Source organism: Chelonus insularis, unplaced genomic scaffold (assembly GCF_013357705.1).
Source record: "Chelonus insularis isolate UGA/USDA-ARS -01 unplaced genomic scaffold, ASM1335770v1 contig_70_pilon, whole genome shotgun sequence".
Taxonomy (NCBI): Eukaryota; Metazoa; Arthropoda; class Insecta; order Hymenoptera; family Braconidae; genus Chelonus; species Chelonus insularis.
The window spans coordinates 1,496,042-1,523,052 of NW_023276716.1; the positions used below are offsets into that span (position 1 = coordinate 1,496,042).

At 30.1% G+C, this 27,011-nt stretch overlaps 2 protein-coding genes across 6 annotated transcripts; one reads left to right on the forward strand and one right to left on the reverse strand.

The window, feature by feature from the left end:
- Positions 1-3,548: 3,548 nt before the first annotated feature.
- dysf (dysfusion) lies at positions 3,549-9,695 on the forward strand. Its single transcript, XM_035089816.1, has 8 exons — positions 3,549-3,689; positions 3,787-3,968; positions 5,655-5,713; positions 5,807-6,076; positions 7,001-7,185; positions 7,418-7,524; positions 7,591-7,744; positions 8,484-9,695. Exons 1-8 carry the CDS (start codon positions 3,679-3,681, stop codon positions 9,469-9,471), a joined length of 1,956 nt encoding a protein of 651 aa, XP_034945707.1. The 5' UTR covers positions 3,549-3,678; the 3' UTR covers positions 9,472-9,695.
- A 4,020-nt stretch (positions 9,696-13,715) lies between these two features.
- On the reverse strand, positions 13,716-26,658 carry mAChR-A (muscarinic Acetylcholine Receptor, A-type). 5 transcript variants are annotated; one of them, XM_035089845.1, is made up of 7 exons: positions 26,130-26,658; positions 23,094-23,276; positions 19,593-20,367; positions 16,360-16,623; positions 16,214-16,224; positions 14,990-15,331; positions 13,716-14,616 (listed from the first exon to the last, which is right to left on the reverse strand). In XM_035089845.1, exons 3-7 carry the CDS (start codon positions 20,044-20,046, stop codon positions 14,020-14,022), a joined length of 1,668 nt encoding a protein of 555 aa, XP_034945736.1. In that variant the 5' UTR covers positions 20,047-20,367; positions 23,094-23,276; positions 26,130-26,658; the 3' UTR covers positions 13,716-14,019. The 5 variants fall into 5 exon arrangements, with proteins under 5 accessions (XP_034945736.1, XP_034945735.1, XP_034945734.1 ...); XM_035089844.1 differs by adding an exon at positions 22,455-22,527 and having other exon boundaries at positions 16,214-16,623; XM_035089843.1 differs by adding an exon at positions 24,040-24,270 and having other exon boundaries at positions 16,214-16,623.
- Positions 26,659-27,011: the final 353 nt, after the last annotated feature.

Sequence of the window (27,011 nt, forward strand, 5' to 3'; positions counted from 1 at the left end):
TGCGTGAATAAAAACAAGGTATTTTTATAAATTGTATTTTTTTTTGAGGCAAAATCGTTTTTAGAAGAGTAGACATTCCATCAATGAGCTAATTTCTTGTGATATCCGATAAAGATCCATGATATTTTCAATCTATATAGTTAGATCAAAATTTATTTAATTTTAATAATTAAATATATCAATTTCTTTTCATTTATAATCAATGATAGCAAATAATTCATGATGACTTATTTCTGGTTGTGATACTGTTATAGTTTTTGAGAATGTTGCAGATTTGAGAAAGTGTGATACTAGCAAACTTGTTGATTTAGCTGATTGTAATTTTTTTTCTGGATGCATTTATTTATTATTTTTATATCAAAATGCATTGGTTTTATTTACATTTATGATAGAAGAGATTAATAATTTAAACTCTGATATTGGAAGAAACCTATTAACTCCAAACATAGTTGCGGTTTCTACTCCAATTTTAGGTCCATTTCATAACCTAGATTTAAAATTTTTGTTTATAAAAATAACATAAATTCACAATTATTATTTGCCTCCTAAACAACCAGTAAAGTAGAAAAAGTCTTTCAATTTTATATTAAGTATCAGTTTATGAAGGTTTAAAAAATGGGGGTGAGTAAATGATGTGGATTTTTTATGAATTTTGTTAACTTTTGATGACTACATGTTTGCCAATGACAGGATTTTGAAAAACAACTGTTGAATAAAACTTAACAAGTATCAATCCTAAAGAAATAATTATAATTAATACATATAATAACTTAAGAACAACTTTTATGTTCAAATTTTTTATTCGAAAACTTTAAACAAATAAACATATTCAATTGTTCTGCTAGCAAGATTAATCTTTTTTTGTATAAATTAAGTAATTTTAGATTTTAATCTACTTTCAATATAATTATTTTAATTAATAAAATTTGTATAAATTCTGCACAGAGATGAAATTTTAGAGGTTTCTTCACTTCTGCGTGTTCTAAACTACCAGTTCAAGCGAAAATACCATATGATCGCTATTATATTACACAGGCACTCTTGTACGTAACTATTTAATTTAAATTAAATAATTAATCAGATAAAGATTAATCGTAAATCATAATAAATTTATTTTCAAGTAACACATGATTTGGAGATTCTCTAAACCATTATACCTCCACTCTCAGCTGTACCGACCGATTCGATCTTTGTTCTGCGCATGAAACCGATGCATCCATGAGAAATAAATACGCTTCAGCAAATAGTTCCTCTTCTGGTTTTCAATGGCGAGTTATTCAAATCCGATTAGATTTTTGAAGTCAAATGGAGTAATCTTTACAGAACAAGGTAAATAGAATATTCTATTATAAATGTATTGTATAATATATTATTTCTAGAATATTTATTATGTTTATTTTTTCAAAATATAATGTTTCTCTTCGATTTATAACAATTCCACTACTTTTGATTTCAATCTGTTAAGTTCTTTTATCATAATTATTCATTAACATAAACTGACAAATCACTCTTTTAACAATCAATTATTCCCCCTTTTTTCCCCTACCATTAATAATACGTTATGAAAGGATAAAATTTTCTCATTTCCAGCTCAATACCACACTCTAACATGGTTTACTATTTTTTTGGAGGAAATTTATAAAAGAAAAACTTGATGTTATATCTTTTTGTGTCTACATTTTGTTGATGATGGTTGTTATCTAAATCTGGAGTGAGTTTGTGATAATTATCAGTATATTATAGCTAGCAATCTTTATAGTAGACAATCAGAGAGTTTCCACCCGTCAACCCGTGCGGAATAGTAGTAGTTTCCCCACACGTGTGATAAAAAAATTTATTCCTCCAAATTCTTATTTTAATTTTACTATGAGTAAGACTCAAGTTATGATATGATACAAAGAAGAATAACTAATTATTTGGAATTGGAGCTCCAGACAGAAATTACTCCACAATTTTTTATGCATTTAAATGTATAAAACGCGAAAATTATAAAAAATGTCTCTTTCATTTTAGAATATCTAATTAACTCTATTCCTACCTAACCCCCAAAATAACTCTAAATGCATAAAAAATTTTTGGAGCAATTTTTCTCTGGAGCTCTAATTCTAAATAATTATTCATCATTATCACTTTTAAAAACATTTCTAATCCAATGATGTCATTAATGCGTCATATCTGTTGGCTTTTTATTCAAATTCTGATTGGTCACCACATCGATTAGCGGTAATTCCAATTTTTTTGAATATATATTATTCTAAATTAATGTGAGCTTAAAGTACAATAAATTGATCAGGTGACAACTTTGTATGAAAAATATAATCTTTTCCATTTCAATCAATGAACAATAATGTTCTCATAATCATTATCAAGAATAACGTTCATGTTTACAAAATAACCTCAAAAGGTTGGATTGTATTGGATCTATTGTAGATCATGAATGTTTTAAATTGGCACTTGTTAATTAAGTATGATCCAATTAATGACATTACTGACATCATGTCCATTTCAATAGTTTAAATTAAAATTCATCTTTCAGAAGACACTGGGGGAAAATCAAAACGTTAAACTCTCTCAATCACTAGTGTGCAATATCGTCCACTGATTTCGCAGTAAAAATGTATGAGCTAATTTATTGGCGCGACCGACTTATTTTAACTGATTAATCAGTGAACTCGCAGCTTTTCAGTAGTGATTTTCTGAATCATGGTAAAGAATAATAAAATGGTTTACTGTTTCAGTGAATACAATACAGAAAAATGAATCATCTCAAATTGAGATTTCTTTTAAATTTAAAGTTTGTGGTACTGAAGAAAAACAATGAAGTATGATGAATCGTGATATGCTGAATGAAAAATTGGAGAAAAGCTGTATAGAAGAAATAGTTAATAGTTTTCAACATTAAGAGTAAATCTCTGATTGACCGAAGCGAGCGGGTAGCGATAGCGAAGGCTATCGAAGAGAACGAATCTTATAAAAGTGAGTGGGTCAGTACGAAGAGTAAACTACCTGGCGTCTGGTGTATATGCATTTATGTATACACACATACACATATCACGATATCCACCCGCACTTCACTGGAGAATACCAGAGGACAGAAAGAGAAAGAGAGTTGAGCAAGAGAAGCTTGAAGTTGAGAGGATACAATACAATATTGCAAGCTAGTAGAGGAGTGTTGAGGGAGCAAACGACATTCAGAAAGGAAAAGGCGAGATGGATAACATTTCAGACAATCAAGTCAACACTTTAGGTGATAATAAATTGTTAACTAATAAAACGTTAACAATGATTACAGCTTCAACATTTAAATAATCAATTTAACAGGTAACATGAAACAACGAAAACATCTTAAACGTACGGTTGTATGACGCTGTAAATATGAGAAGTAAGTGAGAGAGTTAAGAGTAGAAGAAGAGGACTTCTTGGCGGGCGCCTCGGCACCACCACCACGAGTTGCACTTACCGGGTACGAAAATCGCTTCGTTGGTGGGAGCAACGGACAGAGTAAAGGCAGGAGAGAACGTGCCTTTACCAGTATCCACGTGTTCAGTGTAGTAGCGCGTTATGACCCGGATGTTAGATTGCAACTGCAGTTTCGTGAGTACCTGCCGACCCGGATGTCCCACTCGACGTCGATCTATCATCATCAAACACTAATGTCATCCTTTTGGCCAGAAAAATATGTTCAATCGGTAAGTGGTTATAGTAAATTACTAATCACAACAATTGCCTTAGCTTAGTAATTATTTTCAATTGGAACTAAGTGACATAAGAACTGTCTTCTTGAAGGATAGATTCGAGCAAATCAACGAAAGGTGCGAGCAAATTACGAAGGGACCTGATAAACGCGGAAATAGCAAATTTACGTGATCTATTACCGCTGCCACCGTCAACACGACAGAGACTCTCGCAGCTACAACTCATGGCCCTCGTTTGTGTCTTTTTACGAAAAGCAAACTATTTCCAGCAAGGTAAGAATCCTTCGTCTGGATTCGAGATTTTATTTAAACAAAGATACATTTTTCAAGTGTCATTATAAGTAAATACAACAAGTGGAGTTGAATAATAATAAGGGCAAACAAGTACTTGAAGGATTATTGCAGTAAACTTGTGCTAAAGTATTAGTGGAAATTTAAATGAAGTTTAGCATCCTGTCGAGATAAAGAGTGCATAATATCTTACTGTTTAGTTGATATACTAAAGGGGTACAGAGTCGCGGCGGCGTTACTACTTTGAAATTATACCGACATTCCACGAGAACGTCTTTCCAAGATTCGAACCCGGGACCTCCCGGCAACGGTCGCGGTCGCGTCTCTGCGGTGCTCGACCCCCTTGCCAGCAGCTAGCTTTTCTCCTGCTCCTCCTTCTCTTCCATCTTCTTCTCTTCATCTCTTTTACTCTTCTTATTATTCTCTTGCTTTTGATTCAAATGAAAAGTCTAATTTCTTAAGAAATCACATTAGACTTCTGATAAATTACCGTGTTCTTTAGCAAGTATTAGAAAATTTATTTATAGCTATCAGCCAAACTACCTGTTTATGCCATTTTCATTGCTCCTAGCAAGTGAAATGTATGCTATGGAGCCTTTTAGATTTATTTATTACCATCTTTATGATTATGAGTCGAATTAGAGTAGTTAACAACACAGTGGTTCAATAATGAAATTGTGAGTGTACTTAAAATGATAACAGTTGACATTTTTATCGAAATTCTGATAAAAATAGGGTCAGATGAATACTTGATAATTTTCATATGAATAGAAGAAAGAGAAATGATATGAAAAGTGATGAAAATGTTTAAAATGAAATGAAAAGTATAAATGCATTCAATAAATTATATTTTTGATGAGTACAAAACTGCATGGTCATGATATATTTATATATCTATTGATAAAAATATTGAAATCTTATATTACAATTAACCTACAGTAAAACTAACGTTTTATTATCATCAGTCGTAGGTTCACTGAGAATTGGAAAGTTCACAATAATAGTCAAACGTTATGATGCATTTTTGAGAGAATGTTTTGAACGAAAGGAATAGCTTTAAGGAGCTTGACTATATAATAGAGGAAAGAATAAGTAGGAAGGAATAGAAGTCGAAGGGAGAGAACGCCGTTGGCTTGATTCTCCACCAGAGTATAAGTCTAAGCGCGAGTTCCGGGTGATCCGCTGACCTCTCGGCCTCTGCAACAACACTCTCACGCTCCTGTAACCCATACTCCCCCTACAGGGACGCTCCCCCCTACTCGTTGTCCTCTCTCTTTATCCCTCATTCGCCTTTGCTTGTATTTCTACTCCTCTATTCCACTCTGTTCGGTTATACTCCTGTGCAAAAGATACACCTAGTACCAAGTGCCCGTGGTTCCTTCTTGTACATGGATATGCACGGCAAAAGAAACCCTGTAACCACAACAACACATCAACTTATATGCGATTCCTCTACTTTTACACATCCCCTTTTTAGCATTCTTCCTAAAAATCTGTCGTTTTATCTCTACATGAAAACCGTTCGATTCGACGGTTCAAGAAATTCCGTTGTTAAACCTTTCTTTTTTTTTTTTTAATTCAATTGTCCTCTGTATAGATAAAACTTTAAGATAAGGTTCATGAGCTGTTCAAGTATTTATGATTAGTTTATGTATTTATATATTGCAGCCTTGAAAAGCAGTCCATCCGAGTCGAACATTCCAACGCCAAATATTGGATTTTCAAAAGTAATAAACTATTTTATTATATGCTTATCTACTTGCTATGTAAGTTATGTTTATCAAAAAAATAATGTTATACATTATTACAATATATTCTAGGCCATGTCTGGTTTCATCATGATGATGACCCAGCAAGGGAAGTTGCTGTACATATCGGAAAATGCTGCAGAGTACCTGGGACACTCAATGGAAGATTTGCTGATTCATGGAGATAGCGTTTATGATGTTATAGACAAACAGGATCATATGGTTGTGCAAAATCAACTAGCAAGAAGTGGACCAATGTCTAATAATGATAGAAGATTATTTCTTTGTCGTATAAATGTTTCAAGAAATTCACGTCGACAGCTTCGGTTTGGAGATCAAAAGGTATACTATTTTCTTTATTATTATAAATTTTTAATATTCATTAAATACTTTTAGTCAAATTTTCATATTGAAAATAATTTTTCTTAAAAAAGGAATTTAGCTTTAAAAAATATAAACCAGTAACATAAAAAATGTGTACATAAATGATAAAGAATAGAGTAAAAGAGGAAAATATCTGTTTACTTTTAGTAGTTTCTTTTTTCAACTAGTGATATTGAGTTCGATTTAAAGAGCTCAATGTATTAGTATAAAGAACAACAAATATATATTTCTAAAAAATTTCGAATAATATGAGCGATAAAATCTATCTGATAGAAAATCAATATCTGTGCCAAGAACTCAACGTTTCGTGGTTATTTTTAACAGTTATAAACTCATCTAGAATAATTCAATAAAGATCATTTAATAGAGTACATAATTACAGCTTGATCAATGAGGATAACTTTGTTAACATCAATATTTTGAAAGCTAGAGATTAACAAGCGATATTACATAATTAAATTGATCAAGTTTTAGTTAATTATCGTGGCTCAACTTAACTTTTTTCCACTATTCTCTCGAAATCCGGCCAATTAGATTTTATCTACAAAAAAGTAGAGTAAATTTTCCTCAAGTATCAAAAAAAAAAGTAAACTTTCAATTGGTCTATTTATTTTTTTAACTACTGTTAGAAGTTTTCAAGAAAAAATTCAATCTAACTGTTACATCAGAAGAAGTGATAAAATAAATATTGATAAAAATAAATTGGAGCTTGAATTCCCCTTGTCGTAAAAATGATTCCCTTTAGGACTTACAGTTTTTATTAACTGTACAATTATATGTATAATTTTATACAAATATTAAATTTTATCTGTCATAATATTGACATAGTTATATTTTAACTACCCTAATGAAGTTTATATTACATGATATTTTTTTTTATAGGTCGTTTTAGTGGAAGGTCATTATTTACCTTTTGTCCCATTGTGTAATCGTAACGAGTACGTATTTCTTGCATCATGTACACCAGTAGTTTTACCAGAAACTCGTGAAAGTGTTGTCCAAGGTGCCACAAATATCTTTACAACCATCCACTCGATGGATATGAAGTATCTTCATATAGACAAGACGTGAGTAAAATGGAAAAATATATAACATGAAATAAAATACAAATTTTGCATCATAAAGTGTCAAGAAAAATGAAAACTCATTCTGATAAACATTTCAGCATAACATAACTTTAACAACTCCTTATTTAAAGCACTCTTTACCTTTAAATACTGCTGGCAGTTATGAATAGGCATGATTATCGATTAAGAACGTGATAAGTAGGATCAATTTAGCTTAGCTCATTTTTTACAGGGCTGAGAGTCACTTGGAGTATACAAGATCAGAGCTAGTTGGCGTTTCTTGGTACAATCTCCTTCACTGGGATTGCATAAGGACAGCTTACTGCAAGCATCAAACAGGTAAATGATCAAGATTAAGCAATTTAAATATATTTTGTAATTTTTAATATTGGTTGATTTATCTAGTAATCCAGTCGGATCAAGAAAGAACTAGTACAGCGTTATTAAGGCTTCAAAATCGTTCAGGACGATGGTTTTGGATACACTGTGTTCTCCAAGTAAAGGAAACTTCTGAAGAATGTCAGCATCCTATTATTGTATGCACAAACCAAGTGTTGAGGTAATTCTCTCTTTTTCTATTCTATGAAAAGTACATATTCAGCATATATTACTAAACTTCCATAAAGTGTTGGTTGAAAGTTATTTTATACGTTCATTATTGTTTAGAATATTAAGTAGATATTTATGGTTTATTTTTATTCACTTACTAAACGGAAGTTATAATTTATTTTTTGTTCACGTTGTATTTTCCAATCATTATTCTACTTTTGAAAAATTAAATATTTGAGCCTGATTATTTATTCAATATTTAATATTTCCATATTAAAAAATGAATTCTACTTGAAATTAAAACTTTTTTTAGTGAGTAAATCTTTTTCGTTTACAAAGCAAATTTTTTTTTCTAATGAAATCTTATAGTTAAAGAATAAATCATCACTTTTTTAAGTGCCCTCTTAAAGAGTCAAAGGAATGATCTCTCAGCTGTTTGTCGTAGCTTTTTTATTCTATCTCATTCTTATTATATTTTACTGAGTTGCAAAGTACATAATTTTCAACTCCTAGTACACTTGAAAACTAATTTTACTTTCTAAAGATTGAAGAAAGTTTACATTAAAATATTTTTCACTGAAAGAGCATACTGTTAATTATTCTCGGATATCTATTTATTTATTATAAGCAACTATAGTCTTGGCATAATTTTGACAAAGAGATTTAACTTACTAGAAGTCATTTAAACTGGAATAAGTTAAATATTAGTTTTACTAAATCTTCCAAGTCTTATAAGCTTTTTATTCCAGTGATAAGGAAGCTGAGGTAATGCGTTCAAGCTCATGGTTATACCAGTATTCTTCACAATCCAAGTTTACTTATGGCATTTGTGCATCCTCAAATCAGTCTTCTCATCCAATACCTTACCATGATCAGTACAACCGTCCACCAGCGTTAATGCAATCTCTTCATCCATCAGAATCGTCACTAAGTTCCTATAGTTTAGATGATCCCCATCGAAATAGATTGGACTCTGAATATCCACCAGTGCCTAGTGCTTCAACTGTACTTACTAAAGTTGAATCTACAAACCAAGAAGATATAGAACCTGTCGATATGTCAATAAATAGTGCTGAACATGAAACTAGAACTTTATATCAACTATCTCATTCATTGGAATTTCCAAAACAAGAAATTTCTGATCAACATCATCAGCATTACCATCACCATCACCCGCACCTTCATCATCATCCTCAACAACATCAACCTCACTCAAGAATTATGAGTAAATTTTGTGGATATCGAGGAAAACTAGCAGTTCATTATCTTCATGGCCGACAGTATTCATCAACATCATCTGGAGAATCATCCAAGTACACGGATTTAGATGCAACTTATGCAGAATCGTGTGCTGAAAGAAGTTCTGGTCACAAGAGATCTACAAAAACTAATGGAATCATGATGATTGACACCAATGAAACCGTTGAACAGTGGAATTCCAGTCCCGTATGGTCAGACGCACTTCAAAGAGTTCCAGATGTAGTTCAACAAGATCTCAGTCCATATATTACAACTCCTACAACTCCTGTAGACACACCAGATTCAGCGGATTTGCACTCTGAGGTACCCGTATTTAACTTTGACTGGCCTCATGAGCAACACGTACCAAGTTCGAAAATTATGGTTCGAAAAGATTTAGAACATAGACAAGATAGTAAAGAAAATTTGCAAATTACGTTGCATCTTCCACGAAGAAAAAATCAAACTGATGCCAGTAAAGAATATGAAGATAAGTGATATGTCGTATTACCGTTATACAGTATTGATCAAAAATAATTATGTAGACAGCTTTATTTTGTTTGTTTTTTTCCCAATGGAACTGATGTTGAAAATTAGTTAAATATGAAAGAAAAAATGAAATAAACATAAGAATTATTATACTGTTGGTATGTTAAAAAATTAATGTATCAAACAAATAGTGGCAATAATTTACGGAGAAATCTTCAAACTGATTTATTGTATTTCATGAGGCTTTAAATTATCATGTATGCAATTTAAAATTATATTTTTAAAATGACTGTTAAATTTTTAAAAAAATTTAGAGTTGAATATTTTTTTACAAAAGTGATAAAGACGTAAATATTAGATTTTATAATTGGTAGACATATATAAAAATGTTTAAAAATACAAAATCTTCCATTTGATACCAAACAATATTATAAAACTTATGGATAGTTATAAAATTAGAATATTGATGAAAAGAGAAATATTTCAAGAAGAAGTAAATCAATATTATTTAAGTATTTAAATAAAATTTAAATTGGATATTTTTGACGATAAATGTATAGATTTAGCTAATGAAGTATTTAGATTAAGTAGAATTTCGTTCGTGACAATACTATCAATTGTACTGTCTGTTCGAAATAAAAGATTGTGCCTTATAACTGATGACTTATTATTGAAACATGTCAATAAATTTATTCACATAAATATTAATGAAATATTAAGTATTTACTGTTGAATTGAGATCATAATATAACAAAATGACTCGTCAAATAGCTTTTATTATCATCATCTTCGTGTAGACTGCATTAATTACAACAGAGTAAAAAAAACAGTATCCTGTTATTTATTAAATTTTTCAATAATTGAGTCGAGTCTCACAAAAAGTTTCTTTTTGTAATTACAATATTTAAGTCACACAATATTCCAAGTTATGGTACTTGACAAATTACAAGCTCAAGAGTATGTTCTGTAGCCAGTTTTCATCTTTACTTTTCATTAATAATCTTCTTTTTAAGTCTTCTGTTATGTTTTCATTTAAAAGTGACAATCACTATTCATAGTATTCTATGCATTTCTCCAATTTTACACCTTGCGGCGACAAATAAATTTATCTATACATAATACCTGTCGTTGCTCTATGCGTAATTACATTTCATTTTTTAAATGTCATATACATTTGTGTATAAATGGGGCGTGTTGACCTTTGTATTTATTCTTCTCCTCAATTTTCTTCAACATATCATTACCCTTCTTTTACATCATAATCATACGTTTTTCACTAGAGATTACCTTTTTTTACCGCTCCCTGAATTTTTAATTTTTTATTAATATAAAACACGTATATAAACATAGAATGAGTACATCGGTGTTTACAATATACATATGTCTTTATATTAATACTACGTTTAAAAAAAGTACATCTCCCGTATTTGAGATAAGCGCAGACAGGTAAAAACTATCGGGAACGTTTCGTCATTACGAATACCCTTTTTTTTATTAATTTTATTATTAATGTTATATTTATTTATTATATATTTTTTTTATTTATTAATATTATTTGAATTCTTTTCTTTTGAATGAATGTGTGTGTGTGTATAATTTGTTTTTGTATATTTATGAGTATTTTTGAAACGTTGGTCAAAAAATTATAAATTTTGATTAAATAATTAATTAATTAATTGGTAACTATTAACAGATTTAAATTAATCAGTCAAAATTTATTAAAAAATTAATTTTTAAAAAACAAAACTTTTTATTTATTAATAGAATTATTTAAACTTTAATCTTTATCATTACATTTGTTATATAATAGAAAAAATAAATAAATTTAATTCAGCAATTATAAATATTTAATATTAAGAAATAAATACTGGTGAAAACTTATAAAAGATTTCATAGTAAATGGTATTTACTCATAAGTATGCTTTAAACTTGTTTAGTTATTTAATCATGATTGTGAGCTCGGTATAGCTGTACACGAACATGCAACGCTCACGATATACAATTGCACCCACGTGTCCAACTCTTTGGGCATCGTTAATGTGGATGTATAGAATATCTAGATGTGCAATCAATGAAATCAATATTTAACATTTTTCATAGATGATTGAAAGTCTGACAAGTTTTGAAAATATTTATAAAATGATTCAACATAACAAAAAAAAAGACTCGAAGTTTATTCTTCTAATTATGTTATTTTAGTTGCTTTATTTGTACATCCACAAAATGTAGCCGTAAGACACTTGAAAACAGGGCTGTTGATCATGAAAATAATTTGAGCGCAAAAAATTTGCTGTCAGGTGCGCCTGTAGTATTTTTTTTTTTTTTTTTAAATTTACAAAACAATTTTTCGAGTTTTTATAGCTCGTATTGAATTTATAAGTTGTGTTTGTATTCGTATGCATGTTGATTTATATGTATTTTTTTTGGCTATTTTCGATCCACAAATGACTATTAATTATCAATAATCGCACAACCTTTCGATCTACAATCGTCGACAACAAATTGTCTTTAATATTCAAACTGGAAATTCCTAAAGCATTTTTTTAATTTTACGCATCTCAAATTCGTTACATCAATATTTTTCTCTTTAAAGCTTTGTTTGGCACGTATAATTAGAATGTTATTCAGTACGGAAGCAATCGATTTTGTGTAATTCCTTCAACTCACATAGTTTTTAATATTATTTCCTCTCGCATGTTTTTTTTTTTCTTTGCTTCTAACTTTATATTTTCTGATGCTACTCCACCGTTATTTACTTCAACTTTTAAATTAATCTGATACTCCACTCCTTTTCCCATGAGTTTTACATTTAGAACATTCATTTACAATTTTATATCACTTGCTACGAGCTTACAATGTACAATTAATTTTTGTCGTTGCGACTCTTAATAAATTTTATCATCGTACTTCATACACAAAGACACTCTCCCTCTCTCTCATTCATTACAATTTTTTTATTTATTTGTTCAAACTACAACGACATTTTATTTAATATTTATATTCGGCTTTTGCTTAATACCTTTTGTGCGAATTTTTTGTTTATATATATAATACACAGTAAAAAATTTATTAATAACTTCAATACATATAGTATATTTAAAACAAACGGATAACGCTTAATGACTTGGTAACAGAATTAATTAAGAAATTCATTAATTAAGAAGTTCAAGTGAATGATATCATTAGATCCATTACATTATCAAATTTTACTTTCATTGGCTCTTAGAAATTTCGATTAAAGTAACTGCATTAAATCAAAAATGATTTAAACTTTTACAGTAATTTTTTTTTTTTTTTTATAAAAGTAAATACATTTGTAAGAATATCATACTAATAACTAAATAATTATCACTTTATTTCAATATTTATTCTCAGTTTAAAAATTTTCTTAATCAAATATGTAACAATTATTATATAGAAAACCTATATTATATCTGGGGTATATTTTTAATGAAATGTATTACATTTGTATCTCGAAACTGTTATACTATTTAAAATATTTTATTCAATATTTGATTTATAAATATTTTTCCAACTTAAATTTTAAATTTTTGTAATCCACATTGTTAACGAAGATTTCTTACTGTGTATTAATCCCTAAATTAATGATCTTTTTATGAAAAAAAAAAAACATTTATTAATTATTTGTAATAGGTACGTATTACTTACTATGAAAATCCTCCATGGAAAGTAAAGAGTAACTGTCAGGTCAGGAAAACATTTATACAAATACATATGCAGCATGTCCATGGCAGTATCTCACTTTGCGTTGTCGATTCATATGATTCATGTATACATGTGACAGGTCGATTTTTATATTTTGTATTATGCCCAACATACGTTAAGCTCGCAGTCGATTGCGAGTAAAAAATTGTTCAATTATACTCTAGTGATTTGCCTCGTTCGATAAGTCTCTTAGTTATAATCATTTATTTACAGCAAATGGTCACAAGTAACCGAACGTTTTGTTTTCGATATCAATACTAATTTTTATTTTTTTTTTTTTTTTGTATTTTTGGGTTGAATAATTTATTATCAAAGTAAAACTTTTGTATTTATTTTAAACATTAAACGATTCGAAATCATCACAGAGTTTGTATCAAATAACCATTACAATTCTCAATAGTGTAGTCTTTCAGATGTAAGTATTATTTTTTATGTAAAAAAAGTTTTTATATAAATTTTTTAAGTTTAAATGAGAAGTACGAACAATGATAATTCTTAATTTTATATATAATAGATAGATAGTTTTTATAAAAAATCAATATTCAATATAAAAATCAATGAATGCATTCAAGAGATTATACTTTATCGACTATTCTACACTTTCCATTTGTGTGTTCAAGTGATGAATTGATTTGTGACATGGATTCATTTAAATCATTCGGATAATTTTGACCATGACTGTATTTTATTTATATATACATATAATATTTAAGAGTTTTCAACGATTGTCCTAGACAATAATACATAATTCCAAGTGTCCTCTTTCTTTTTTCATTTGAATACGAGAAAGAGTCAAAAGAGATAACTAAAACCAATGAATACACTTGCTTTCTATGGACAATATCCTCTCCCGGCACTTCTGTTTCTATTATGCCATTTGCACTTGAGAATTCTAACGTAGGTTCGCCTGAATGTGGCATTACACAGCGCATAACAAACTGGATTGACCGTACTGTTGATATAACAGAGATAATAAAAAAAAGACCAAAGCTCCTGCGGTATTTGCACGACACAGGCTTTGGTTAGGGGTTTGAGCAGTACAAGAATATTGTACGGTGTCCAGGTGATTACAAATGCCGCGAGAATAGCTGACAATGTTTTTGCTGCTTTTTTATCTTGCGTACGTTTCTTCTTCTTATTCTGTGGTTTGTTCAGTGCACCTTTTCCAGTTGATGAAACGATACCTTTTGTTATATTTTTCGTGTTGAGAGGCAACCTGACATCCGGCATCTGCGATGGACGACGAATCATTGTATTGGTTTGACTGGAAAGCGAATCAACACGGCGACTTATTCTGCTTTCACCATCTTCACCAACCTCAGTACTACTTGTTTGTGGAACTTGAAATGACATGAGTTCTTCATACATTGTTATACTTGGCATTACGTCTGCCTCAGTCGTTGGCAGTTTTATGACAATTCTATAAATCTGTGAGCAAAAGAATATGTCGTTAAAAATGATGCATTTAGCAAAAAAAAAATGATCGTAGTTTGGAAAAATATTTATTTAACAAAAAAAGTTTTATTTATGACACAAAGTCGATTTTCTTTTTAAAATAACGATGATAGTAACACAATATAAATTGCACTTCTTCCTTTTTACAAACGTTATAGAAAAGTTTTTTTAAAAACTTCTTTTGATTGTATTCTTTTTTTGCTCATTAAAAAAAGTTTTTTTATAAGTTTTATGATTTAATTTATTGTTGTACTGCAAATATGCAACCATAAAATAACTTTGCATTTAAAGTTCGAAAGAAAGTTTAATTTAATTCGAAATAATATCATTTGAATAAGAGTCTTACCGGATCACCAGAGACATTTTTACTGATTTGACTGCTGGATGTTTGAGATTTTTTGTAGTCGTGATGTTCCCCTGCAATAGTCGGAATACTTCCAGAAACTCCATCGAGGGTTTGCCTATCAGTACACTGCATACCACTGAGCGAAGGATACTGAGATACAATACTCGTAAACGGTGTTTCAACGGATATTGGTGTGAGCGTTTCCTCATATTCAGGATGAACCGTCCTACTGCTGACTTCTGTCCCACCTATTTCATCATCTTCGTCATCTTCTTCACGTCCACTATGCCACCATGCTATACACCACTTTTTGAAAGACGTCCACGAAAATGGTCTATGTTTCTGTCAAATAAATTCATTAAAATAAATAACTAATTAATTATTACTTGATTAATACTTATTTTATTAAAGATAGTAGTCATGGTTGTGATAGCTTCAGTGGTAGTAGTAGTTGAAGTAATTAATATTAGTTAACAGTACATTCTTTCCACTTCAATTGATTGCTTAATTTGAATAAAGTATTACAATATGCAAATAATATTTTTTACACTTTTATTAGCAATAACTTTTCAATTAGGAAAAAATGGAGTAATTACGAGCGTTTAAGTAGAAACGCCAATCGAATAAAGTTTAACTCTAATTTATATATTGTTTTTAATTATAATCAAATTCATCCGTTACAAATTATAATAATTAAGTTTGAAGTATAAAATTATAGAATAAAATTTACTTTCACTAAAAAGGTAACTCTTGGTATTCGCAATTACTCCGCAATATATGAGGTAATTACAGTCATTACTTAAACTTAATTTTAAAAATTAACGGAGAATATTGTTCGTTACGCCCGTCAAGTCAAACTTCTTTGATGTTGATAAAAACCCAAGCACACTTTTTATAAGTCTATAAACTATCTCTACAATCCATAAGAATGTTTTATGACATATATTTTAATACTTTCTAGATCACAAAATTTAGGGCTCTTTTTATTTTATCAATTCCACCAATATAAATTTTTCTTTGAATTTATATTCCTCATACGATTATTTTTGAAATCTATAATTTTTCTATGACCGAATTTACCCCACTGTCTTTTTATTGCCTTGATGCAGCATCAAAAATAATGTTTATTCTCCATAATTTTGAAGGAAAATTATGGTTAGATGTCAGTAAATAAATAAAAACAAACATCAATAAAAACAAATGGATTAGTTGAACTATACTTACACTGTTGTAATCTGGATAATGTTTTTCCAGGACAGACATAGGAAGATTAGAAGAATTAATTTCATCAGCTCCTGTACTAGACTCACTTCTGCCTCGTTTACATCCCTCCATATCTAACGCCTCATCACTAGAATTACTTCTCTTACTAGCATCTTGTTTTCCTCCCTCTTGAAGATGAGTCAAGTCTTTTTTCCGTTTTTCCGTTTCTCTCCATATCCGCCAGTAGAGGAAAATCATGACAGTAACAGGAACATAAAAAGCTGCAATTGCTGTACCGAAGGTGATATAATGATTGGTCTCAATGAATTGTATGTAGCACTCATTGTCTGGCACAGTCCTTTTTCCCTCTAGATAAGGCCATGCATAAATCCAGGGTGGCCACAAGAGAAGAGATACTCCCCATGCACCACCTGTAAAACATACAAAATGCATTCAAGTACATTTGAGAGAATTACGAATCAAGTGAATTCAAAAAATTTTCAGAATTCATTGTTATACATGTCAGTTCAATATGTACACACTCTGATTCTGTGCTTTTCAATAAATGTGTTGGAAATAGAAAGATAAAAGTATGATGAATATCTAAAAGGGTGATTCTATTTAAAAGTGAAACAAACATTCAATTAGTGTGTGATATTAACAATATAATAAGACACAATAAAAGTTCAAGGATAAAACATGAAATGTCATCAACTTATATCAATAATTTTAAAGGAATAAAGTGGTTGAAAAATATTTTTCTTTTTGTAATTCAAAGAAAATGGATTATCATCATTTACTTATTTTTAAATTAATAGTGACATTTTATATTTCATCTTTTATTCTATAATTAATGTCTCTACCAAATTGATTCAATAAGATTTATATTATATAGCTGATTATATTATAAATTAAAAAGTATCATTTGAAAGTAAAGAAGAAAGAGCACATAATTAATTAGGAAAAGTAAAAATAATTGAAATGATATGATTGTATAGTAATATTTCGACTAAATTGGAACTAGGATTTTCTTAACTCTTAAAGCTCTGAAGATGAGTTGAGCAAAAGGAGCAGGAAATGACTCTAGAGAGACAGACAAAAGAACAAAAGGAGTAGGTAAAGCGATTCACAAGAATGGTTTGTTGTCTCGAGTCGTAACCAAGTATAAATCTCAACCTCGGAAGTGTCATCATCGTTGTTCTCCTTCAACTTTAGTTCCTCAGCTATATCATCACGTGACTCAACTAGCGACCACGCGTTTACATTTGCCTTGAAGCTATTCCTTTCTTCATCATTAACGTACAAAGCAACTAAACAACTTTTTAGCATCTCACTCACACTTAACATTAATCGTGAGAACATGGCAGAAAGAGAAACGCAAAGTAGCACGTTGTGTATTGTCATTGTATGTCGATAAGTCGATACAGTTCCTCCTTTATATGGCAACAGGTGTCAGGTGACGCAGTATTTAAAGTCAAGATATAAACACAAACTCGCAATCTATTCTAGAGCTGTCGGCTTTTCAGACGCGCCTTGGACATTATAAACTCTCTCTGATAATAGTGTGTATCCAAGCTCTGAACAAGCTTCTACATCCATGCTATTCCTCATGCCATGACTCTTTCCTATGGACTATAGGATGTATGTGGGTTGCCACAACGTATTATCTTGTAACACAGATTTATGAAAACTAACAGGACAATATAGAGAACACATCTCTCGTATCATATCCACCTTCAATGTCTTCTCTTTTTATTTATTTAGAACATGCCATATATCTCATTCAAATGTATCATTTTCATTGAAGTGTGTTACTTTAATAAATGAAATTAATACTGTTTCAACCAGCTATAATTAGAACTATTTAAAGAACTTTGAATACTCATAAAGTGTAATTCAATCATTATTTTAATGTAAAATTTTATATGTTAAAAGTACTTCATAAATAGTATCATCATTCAACTACGATTATTTTTTATTTTCAGTTCCATTTGTATTATTAAATTATACTTGAACTTTTATTGATTAGGAAATGTTTCATATTCCAAAAACGAATTCTACTACGTTTCACTCATTTTTCGAAATACGATTTTTCATCAATTCATAGACATTTCAAAAAAGTAAAGCTTTATAAAATATTAACATTGAATGTTTTTTTTAAACATATAACACCGCTTTTAAAACAATTAAAAATATTTCATCAAGGTTTTTAGATTCATTAAACTCAGAGTTTTAATTATAGATAATTGAATTAACTTGCACATGAAAATGATGGAAAATATATATACATATAATTTTGGAGTAAAGTCGTAAGGTTTGTCTAATTGTTTTTTTTACATGTGTATTTATTATTTTCATCATATGAGAAAGAGAAATTAGTTCTTTTCAATGCACATGAATGTCAGTATGTACATTTGTTTTCGCTAAATTCCAATTCATCATCAAAAACGTTATCGTTCTCGCACATACACCGTAGCCTGCACTCGCCTACACGCCTGCATCTCTCTAAGTATTGCATAATGTCGCAATGTGTCACGACAGTCTCTTCCAGACGCAAGGACATGATAATATCGTAGTCGGTAATTACACGGAAGTTACCGCACACATAAGTTTACGCTAAGAATTCTCATAAAAATATTGAAATAAAGAAAAATATTGCATTAGATAACAAAGATGTTACTAGCTTATTTAACAAATTTATGCTTCATACAATAGTTTGTCTTATTTATTTGCATTATAAATTTAATATCAAAGCATGGAAAATTTTTCTTCTTTTCAGAATTTATTGTCTAATGCATTAGACCATAATGAGCAAACTGTTTAGAAATTTTCTAATGAAGTTAAAAAGAAATAAGGCATTTGAATTTATAATATATATTTCAAAAAGTTTCCATCAAGCAATAGAAATGACTTGTTGTGAATAAATTAAATTAATTTTTATTATAAAAAATTTTCAAATTTACGTAGTTTTAAATTTTCAGTTAATTTTTTTCTAACATAACAAAATTAACATAATCGTTGTTATAAAAATCTTTATTTTGTGATCTAGGAATATATTTTTGAAGCAAAAGTTGATAAACAATTATAGATGAATTTTATTCTACTTCCATTAATGATAGTTAATGGTTGTATCAGTTGGAAATTAAAGATGATTTCGACCAGTTTACACCGAATTGAATACTAACAACGTAATCTCCGTTGAATCAAATACCCAACGAGGAATTTGGATAGGAGATATTTGAACATAAAATGTGTAAGTTAGAGGCAATTTTTAATATAGTCTAAAGTATGTCTGAAATATTTACAATTGAATATAGAATATAGTATAAAGTGAGCTATTTATACGATATGTGCTTGAATAGTGTTATAAGGAGTGGAGTAAATAAAAGTTGATGCTTACCGATCATAGCAGCTGCCTTGCGCGGTGTCCTCATAGCACGATAGGTGAGAGGTCTAGTGACCGAGAAATATCGATCAAAACTGATGATAAGAAGATTGAGGACCGAGGCATTGCTGGCAAGGTAATCGAGGGCGAGCCAGGTATCACAAACGTGTGCACCAAGTGGCCAGTAGCCAAGCAACGTGTAAATGGTGAAAAGTGGCATGGAAATAAGGCCAATGGCAAAATCAGCAATCGCCAGACTGAATAAAAAGTAGTTTGATATAGTCTGGAGTTGTTTATCAATCTTGAAGGATACCATGACCATAATATTACCAATGACGGTTATAACACTCAAAGCAAACGCCACTATTGTTATCAGAACCGTTTCCCAAATTTTATACTGTGTTACTTCGCTGCTTTCAGAACCATTGCAGTAATTTTGACTTATTGGCACCTCCTTAGTTACGTTCATTTCGTCACTTATAAACGCTCACCACTCGATCTCTGTCTCTTTTAGCTCTCCTAGCTATCGTACTTTAGACGTTTTATCGTCTTTTCACCCTCGTTAGCCTCAAGAGAACACGACAAATACCTTGGGGGTTGCACAAAACACATTCGCGACCCCTTGAAATTCCAAAAGTGCCTAAATCCACCCTTCCTTTCTTCTTCTCTTCGTCTTTCACCCTCGGCCACCCTCTCGATTCCTTCAACGCTCACTCGCGTTCTCTCCAAGGGGATGAGCAACGTCAACTACATCCCACGAATCTTGTCCTCGTTCTTACAACCATTGAATCTGAAATATAATAAATGTTTTATTTCATCAAACTATCACTTCTACTATTTATCCATAAATCTTATGTCTTACATTGGATTCTAAGATTCTAAATGAGATAAGATCTATTGAGATTATGTAATATCCGAAAATTTCCGCTTGAATTAATATTAATATCAGTTAAATTCCTAGGTGAATTAAATCACGAAGATGAAAGAGATAAAGAAAGGATGAAGAAAGATAGATGCTAAACGTGCTGAAAGTGTCGGCCCCCAGGTGATCAACCAATGATCTCAGTTCGCGGTTCAACTTCTCCCCCACCTTTTTCGTTTGCTCCTTCTTCTTCAACTCGCGTTGCTCTTTTTTTCGTGCGTTCTCCACCAAAGAAATAACAAACCGTGTGTTCGCATGTAAGCTTTTAATTTAAAAATGGTGGCGTGAAAAGTATTACCACCACTTAATATACTAACATTTATTTTATTATTTTTTCTAATTAAATTGATTTCAATTGCTGTAATATTTCGTATTAATCCTCAGCTTCTATCTATTTCTGTTTCACTGATCCAATCTGTCTTTGCCAATTAACACTGATGAAATAACTTGATGGAAGTTGACTTGTCTGCCTGCCTGGCCATTGAATAATGTGAGCTACACAAGCAGACGAAGATCTAGTCACCGACGATTCAAACCCGCGAGGGAGTTGACGCATCTTTACGCATGCTCGTATAGTCTCCTCTTTTTCTCCATCCCTCTTTTATCCTTATATATGTCACCAAAACGCAATCGACTTTCTCTATACACGAGACAATCCTCGACTTTACTCCTCCACTTCTTGAATTAATACTCTTCTTCTTCTTCTTCTTCCTCAATCACCCTCTACTCATATATCTATAGTGCTTTTATATACAATGCCACTTGCGTTCTTCTACTCATACATTTATGACCAAAATTATCACCCAGAACTTGGAGTACTTTATAACCATTGTAATTTTTTTTTCTTTTTTTTTAATCATATAAAAGAACTATAAGTTTTATTATTCTTTGAATGAATCACGTATTATTATACGGGTTATTCAATATCTATCTGTCTGTCACGGTGTTAGAGCTTTTCAACTATTATAGAGTTATCGATTTAAAAATCTGCGTGGGTATTAAATATAATACGTATTTAGACCTGAAGTAGATTAACGTTAAATTGAGTCAACTTTTTTTTATAGAAGTGACTCTTATAAAAGAGTATTAAAAAATCATACATTTTTTCTCTTAAATATTATTTTACTTAAGTGTGACAACCTTGATTATACTGAAATTTCACATTTTTCATTTACAGTGACTCTTATTGCTGATGAGTTAATGAAATAGAAATTAACTATTTTATAAATATAATTAGTATTTTATCAAGTTAATTTTCCCATAAATGACAACTTTTTGTTTAATAATTTTATATTGAAAGAGAATTTTCAAGTTATTTATTAATAGCAGCGTATTTTTCCCTTTTCAAAGCGTTGATTACTTTTTTTTTATTATTCTTTTTTTCTATTCCTGAACGTAGCAGCTAATTATAAGTATACTGATAAACAAATATAATGATAATAATAATAATGATAATAATAATTATCAATTTAATCATATTTTTCACTGATTTTGATTTAATGAAAATAAAAATTGATCTATAATAAAATCTAATGTCAATTAAATCTCTTTAATTACTTGTATACATATTAATCAATAGCAAATAAATTAATTTAATTTTTAGAGATATTACAAGAAATTTTTTATAAACTATTAACAAGTATTTATTTAATTGTCTATTCAAATAATATATCTATTAAATATGAATAAACTCTATTTGTATGAAGTAAATTTCTTATTACTGCAGCAAACATCTAATATTTAACTTTTTCAGCTTTTTACGATGGAGAAGAAAGGAATAAAGATCAAACAAAATTCAAAGAAAATGTGAGTCAAAATTCTAAAAAGAATCAAAAGAGAGAAAAACAAAAAGAAAAATTCTGTCACGTGTACATGTGCATTGTGAACGTGATTTTCGTGTGATTGACCTCGACTTGTCGTTTGTATTGGTCGCTATTATACTGTTGTAGACATACTCTGAAAAGTGAATTTCTGGTCCAAGTGGTTCAATATACATCAAGTGTTGTATCGAATAGCTGCCGATTTGTACTGGAAAATTGACTAATTGATTTATCGATCATCAAATATTTTAGTTCATCATGCTTTTTTTTGTCATCAATATACCAATCGTAGATGTAATTTTATTACAATTCTTGAAAACCTTCCAATCAATATTAATCGAAAAACATTTATTCTATTTCAAAAACTCATATCTTAAAGTTTAGTTAGAAATTTATAGTTTTCTTTTATAAATAATGTAAAATGTTTTTTATGAACTACTCTAGAGTTTTTTTTTTATAAAAGCTTGTAACATTAGATATCGATACTTTCACATAGAGTGAACCAAAAATGGTGGAAAGACTTTATCTTTCGACAATAAAATCAAAGAGTTCAAATAAGTAGACAAAAAATGTAGAACGATACTTCAAAACATTGAACACTTAACGTGGTATAAAAATAATTACTCTTAACTTTGCATTCTAATAAAAAAAAAAAACCTGAAAACATAACATAATGAATAAATTTTGTTGTCTAAAATGGAAGAGATGGAATTATCTTTGAATTTTCATGTCATTTTTCCATAAGGACATGATGATATTTAATTGAAAACTTACTCTTCAGTGGCACAGTTCTCCTATTGGACATGGCAAACTCCAACACCGTTGATGATAAAGTAGTCGAGTGGCTGCTGGTGCTTTTGTTGATGCTGTATCGCTTGCAGATGCACGGTAATGCATGTTGCGTTGACACGACAACGCGTGTTTCCCTCCGTTAACCGCGCATTGCATACTCGCTGCCTGAACAAAAACAACAAGATTAATCTCCAGGTCAACTGACAATTTCATCATGTATATAATTGTCATATTTACAAGTTTGTGTACTTGTGGACAGGAGGAAGCAAAGAGGAAAAATAGCTTGAAGCTTAATATAGTGGAAAAATCATCTCGTGCATAAGGTGATTAATAATAAAAGCGGATAAAAGTGAAAAAAGTACTGAAAGAAAAAAAAACATCAACTGTCTACAGCAATTATATCTATTAAGTTTATGTTTATCCATACACAATGCAAGCTGAGCGAGTAAAATTGAAAACAAACAGTCAATGTTGCTGATAAATAAAATTTTCAAAAATATTTTAATTAAAAGATAATATATTATATAGAGTATTGGATTAATTATGTTTAATTAGTTAATGATATTAAATGATTAAGCCAGTTATTGATAAAAATATTACTTTCTTTTAGAACATTTATAACAGCTTTTCTAGTCACTAGGATAATCATTTAGCCTCATGCAATGGCAAACGGTGCTCACAAGTCATTGGTAAATGCATGTATGAGTATTAATCGTTCTCTGCACCCTCTTTTTTTTGCTGACAAAAATAAATCTTCCCGATAATTCGCCGTCAAAGTATCCACATAAAGGATAAAATTCCACGTAAAGTAAAAATAATGACGTGTGAGGGGTAATTAGTAAAATTTATATATATATATATATAAGTATTTTTTTAAATTTTGTAACTTAAGAGAAAAAGTTTTTTTTTTTATTAAAAATTATCATACTTGTTTCTTTACTCTTTTATACTATTAAATCTCTTCACTATTTTCTCTCTTTTTTCTCTTTATCCCTAGAGATGTTTTCCCCTTCAGCGTATGCAACAGAATGTACCTCGGAGCTGTATGAAAACCCTAGGATAAATTTCATAAATGACTCATCTCTTTAGTTAGAGGATTAAATTTTTTCTTTTTTTCTAATGATAAATCCACATCCAACAGTGACAGGCATCTCTTCTCCTGAAAGTAAAAATACTTTTTGATGAAATGATAAACAAGATAACAAGAATCCACAAGCAAATTAAATATTCAAATAAAAAAGTATTACATGCAAACAGTGAAGTATTAAAATTAGTTAGGGAAAAGTGAAAGAGTAATATTGGCCAAAAATAAACGAACGATTGTTTGTTTTTCTTCTAACTACACCTATTAAAATATAAATTTACTTTTAATTAGTTTAGTTTAATTAATTAATAGAATAGTTAATATTTACATATGATTAGAATTTTTTATTCTCAATCAATAGTCGTATTGAAAAACTAAACATTACTGAAAAAAGTTGTCACGTTAAATTAAATTATAGTTTTTCAGCAACTTGAATTTCGTTTTTCACAAATTGATGTACGACTTTATAAAGTATAGTTCACCAAGTTATTTATTGTCGAGACTAAAATTTTTAATTCACTTCAAATGTTGCATGTAATCCATCACTGTACTAAATAACTAATTGTTTAAAATTCTATTATGAATCCTTTTTAAGAGTTGAAAGTAATATTTTTATTTAAAAATAAATTCTTTAATTTATCACATAAAAATTGAAACTAAAAATTATATAACCCAGTTTTTGTTTGACTCTTTACAACTACACTAGTAGTTAAAAAATTTATCATATAAAAAAACAAAAAAAAATAGATTACCAAAAGAAAAAATCTCGTGCCAGTTTGCATGAAAAGCTTAATTGTTTTTTAAAAAATATGTATAAAATGTAACATAATTTGATAAAAAAAAAAAAAATTATATCACTCAATGATATTTTTATGTAGACTATAACAATTAAACACTTTTTTATTTTATTATTTTGAAGTACAAACTTTTAACTTTAATTTTCTTTTTTTCACATTGAGTGTAATTTTCTCTCTGAGACATTACCAAAGCAATTTTCTACTCACTTCGAATACTCGTAGCTAGTAAAAGATTTCCCACACATACACATGTAAAAACCATAATAAATTTTCAAAATGATCAAAACTGTAATGTTTTAAAAAAATAAAAATTCTTTTTTTCATCAATAAAACGAAATTACATGAAAAATTTACAAAGTTTAAAGTTTGTCAAGCGTATAAATAAATGAAAAGAACATTATTTACATTTCAAAGACTACATTCAAAGTATTTTCTACTAAAGAGAATAAAATATGAAATTCTTTGAGGTTGATTTGTTTACTATTATGATGAGCATTCATAAATTCGTTCAGATAGTTTTAGCCATGGCTCATTGTCAATAACAAATAGAAAAAAGGCAAATGGCACTAAAAAAAAAAATAAAAATAAAAATGCCTTACCGTATTTTGAGATTAAAAGGTTAAGATAAGGTTCTCCTTAAGTTGATGGTAGATTGAAGGATATTTCTACGACGCCCTGGACGTCGTCGTTGTTTTCGGTAGATCCTCATTGCACTTACTTAATTTTTTTTTTTTTACTCATTGAATGACTACTTGATAAAATGGAGATGATAAAATTTTTCTATGTTTAAATATAGACGGTATTGTTACGTCTATATATACAATCATTATTCGATGAATTATTTCGATGGCAGAGGAAGTGCACATAAAAGCGTAGGACAATTGGGAATGCACACACAAATATATAAAAATAATGATATCAAGATGTACATATATATGTAAAATATAATGAAATATAACAAATAAATGAAGTTAAAAAAAAAGAAAAAAAAACACACGGACACACTGAACGAAAACGTAAATTTAACGGCTATCATCTACGTTACATCTTTCGCTAAACTGAAGCAGTTCTCTTGAACCGAATAAGTCCAGGGTGAGGACAAGGTGACAAAACACGTCAGTTGCCTTTTTCACGTACATTTTACTTGCTGGTTTATTTTCCTTGTGGGTGTCCTGAAGAAAGCTTTGATGTCTGTGGGGATCAACGGTCTGATTTAATACCCATCTTCATCATCAGCACTTTGATTGAAGCACCAAGAAAACACACGTCCTATTGCTCGGACAGCTAGCGCTCTTCTCCTCTGCTTGGCTCCAACTCACTCACGAGGGTGCGGTTTCTCTCCTGGATAATCTCAGGTACCTCTTACCCCCTACGATGCTGCTGCCACATCGGAAATGTACCGAGGCTTCAGTGTACCGAAAAGCACGAGGTCGTGATGGACACACTTTTTAATTTTCACACTTATTTATTAATTATTTAAAACCACTTAAACACATTGGCATTATCGTCCTACCCTCAGTTTACTTCTATTTATCATTATTTGTAGAAATGATAAAGATGTTATGCATTATTGTGATCCTTATCCCAGTCATAAATAAATTCATGCGATCAACGTGATTTACTTGATTACATCAAGATGATTTAGTGTGAACTGAATGTGGTGGAGGACCACGGAGGACTAGGGCGTGGGCATTAGCAATCCGAGCGAACCGCGCGAGCCGACTACATACATTGATTTTGATTTTCGAAGGCGCGCGCACTTGCTGAACATTCGTATCCTACTATCCTTCTCCCACTTTGAATCCCCCTCTTTTATGATCAGCACATAATAGGAGTGTACAAGCGCGCGCCAACACCAACCCTATCTTATTTCCTTGGATGTTTTTCTGTCTTACTTAAACATCACACCCCCTGCAGCTCTGCCCATTCATGCCGATCATATCGAATCCCACACCCAAATAAAACATCGGTCTTTCTGTCTGATATGTCGACACTCGATGCATTCTAATAAATAAATTT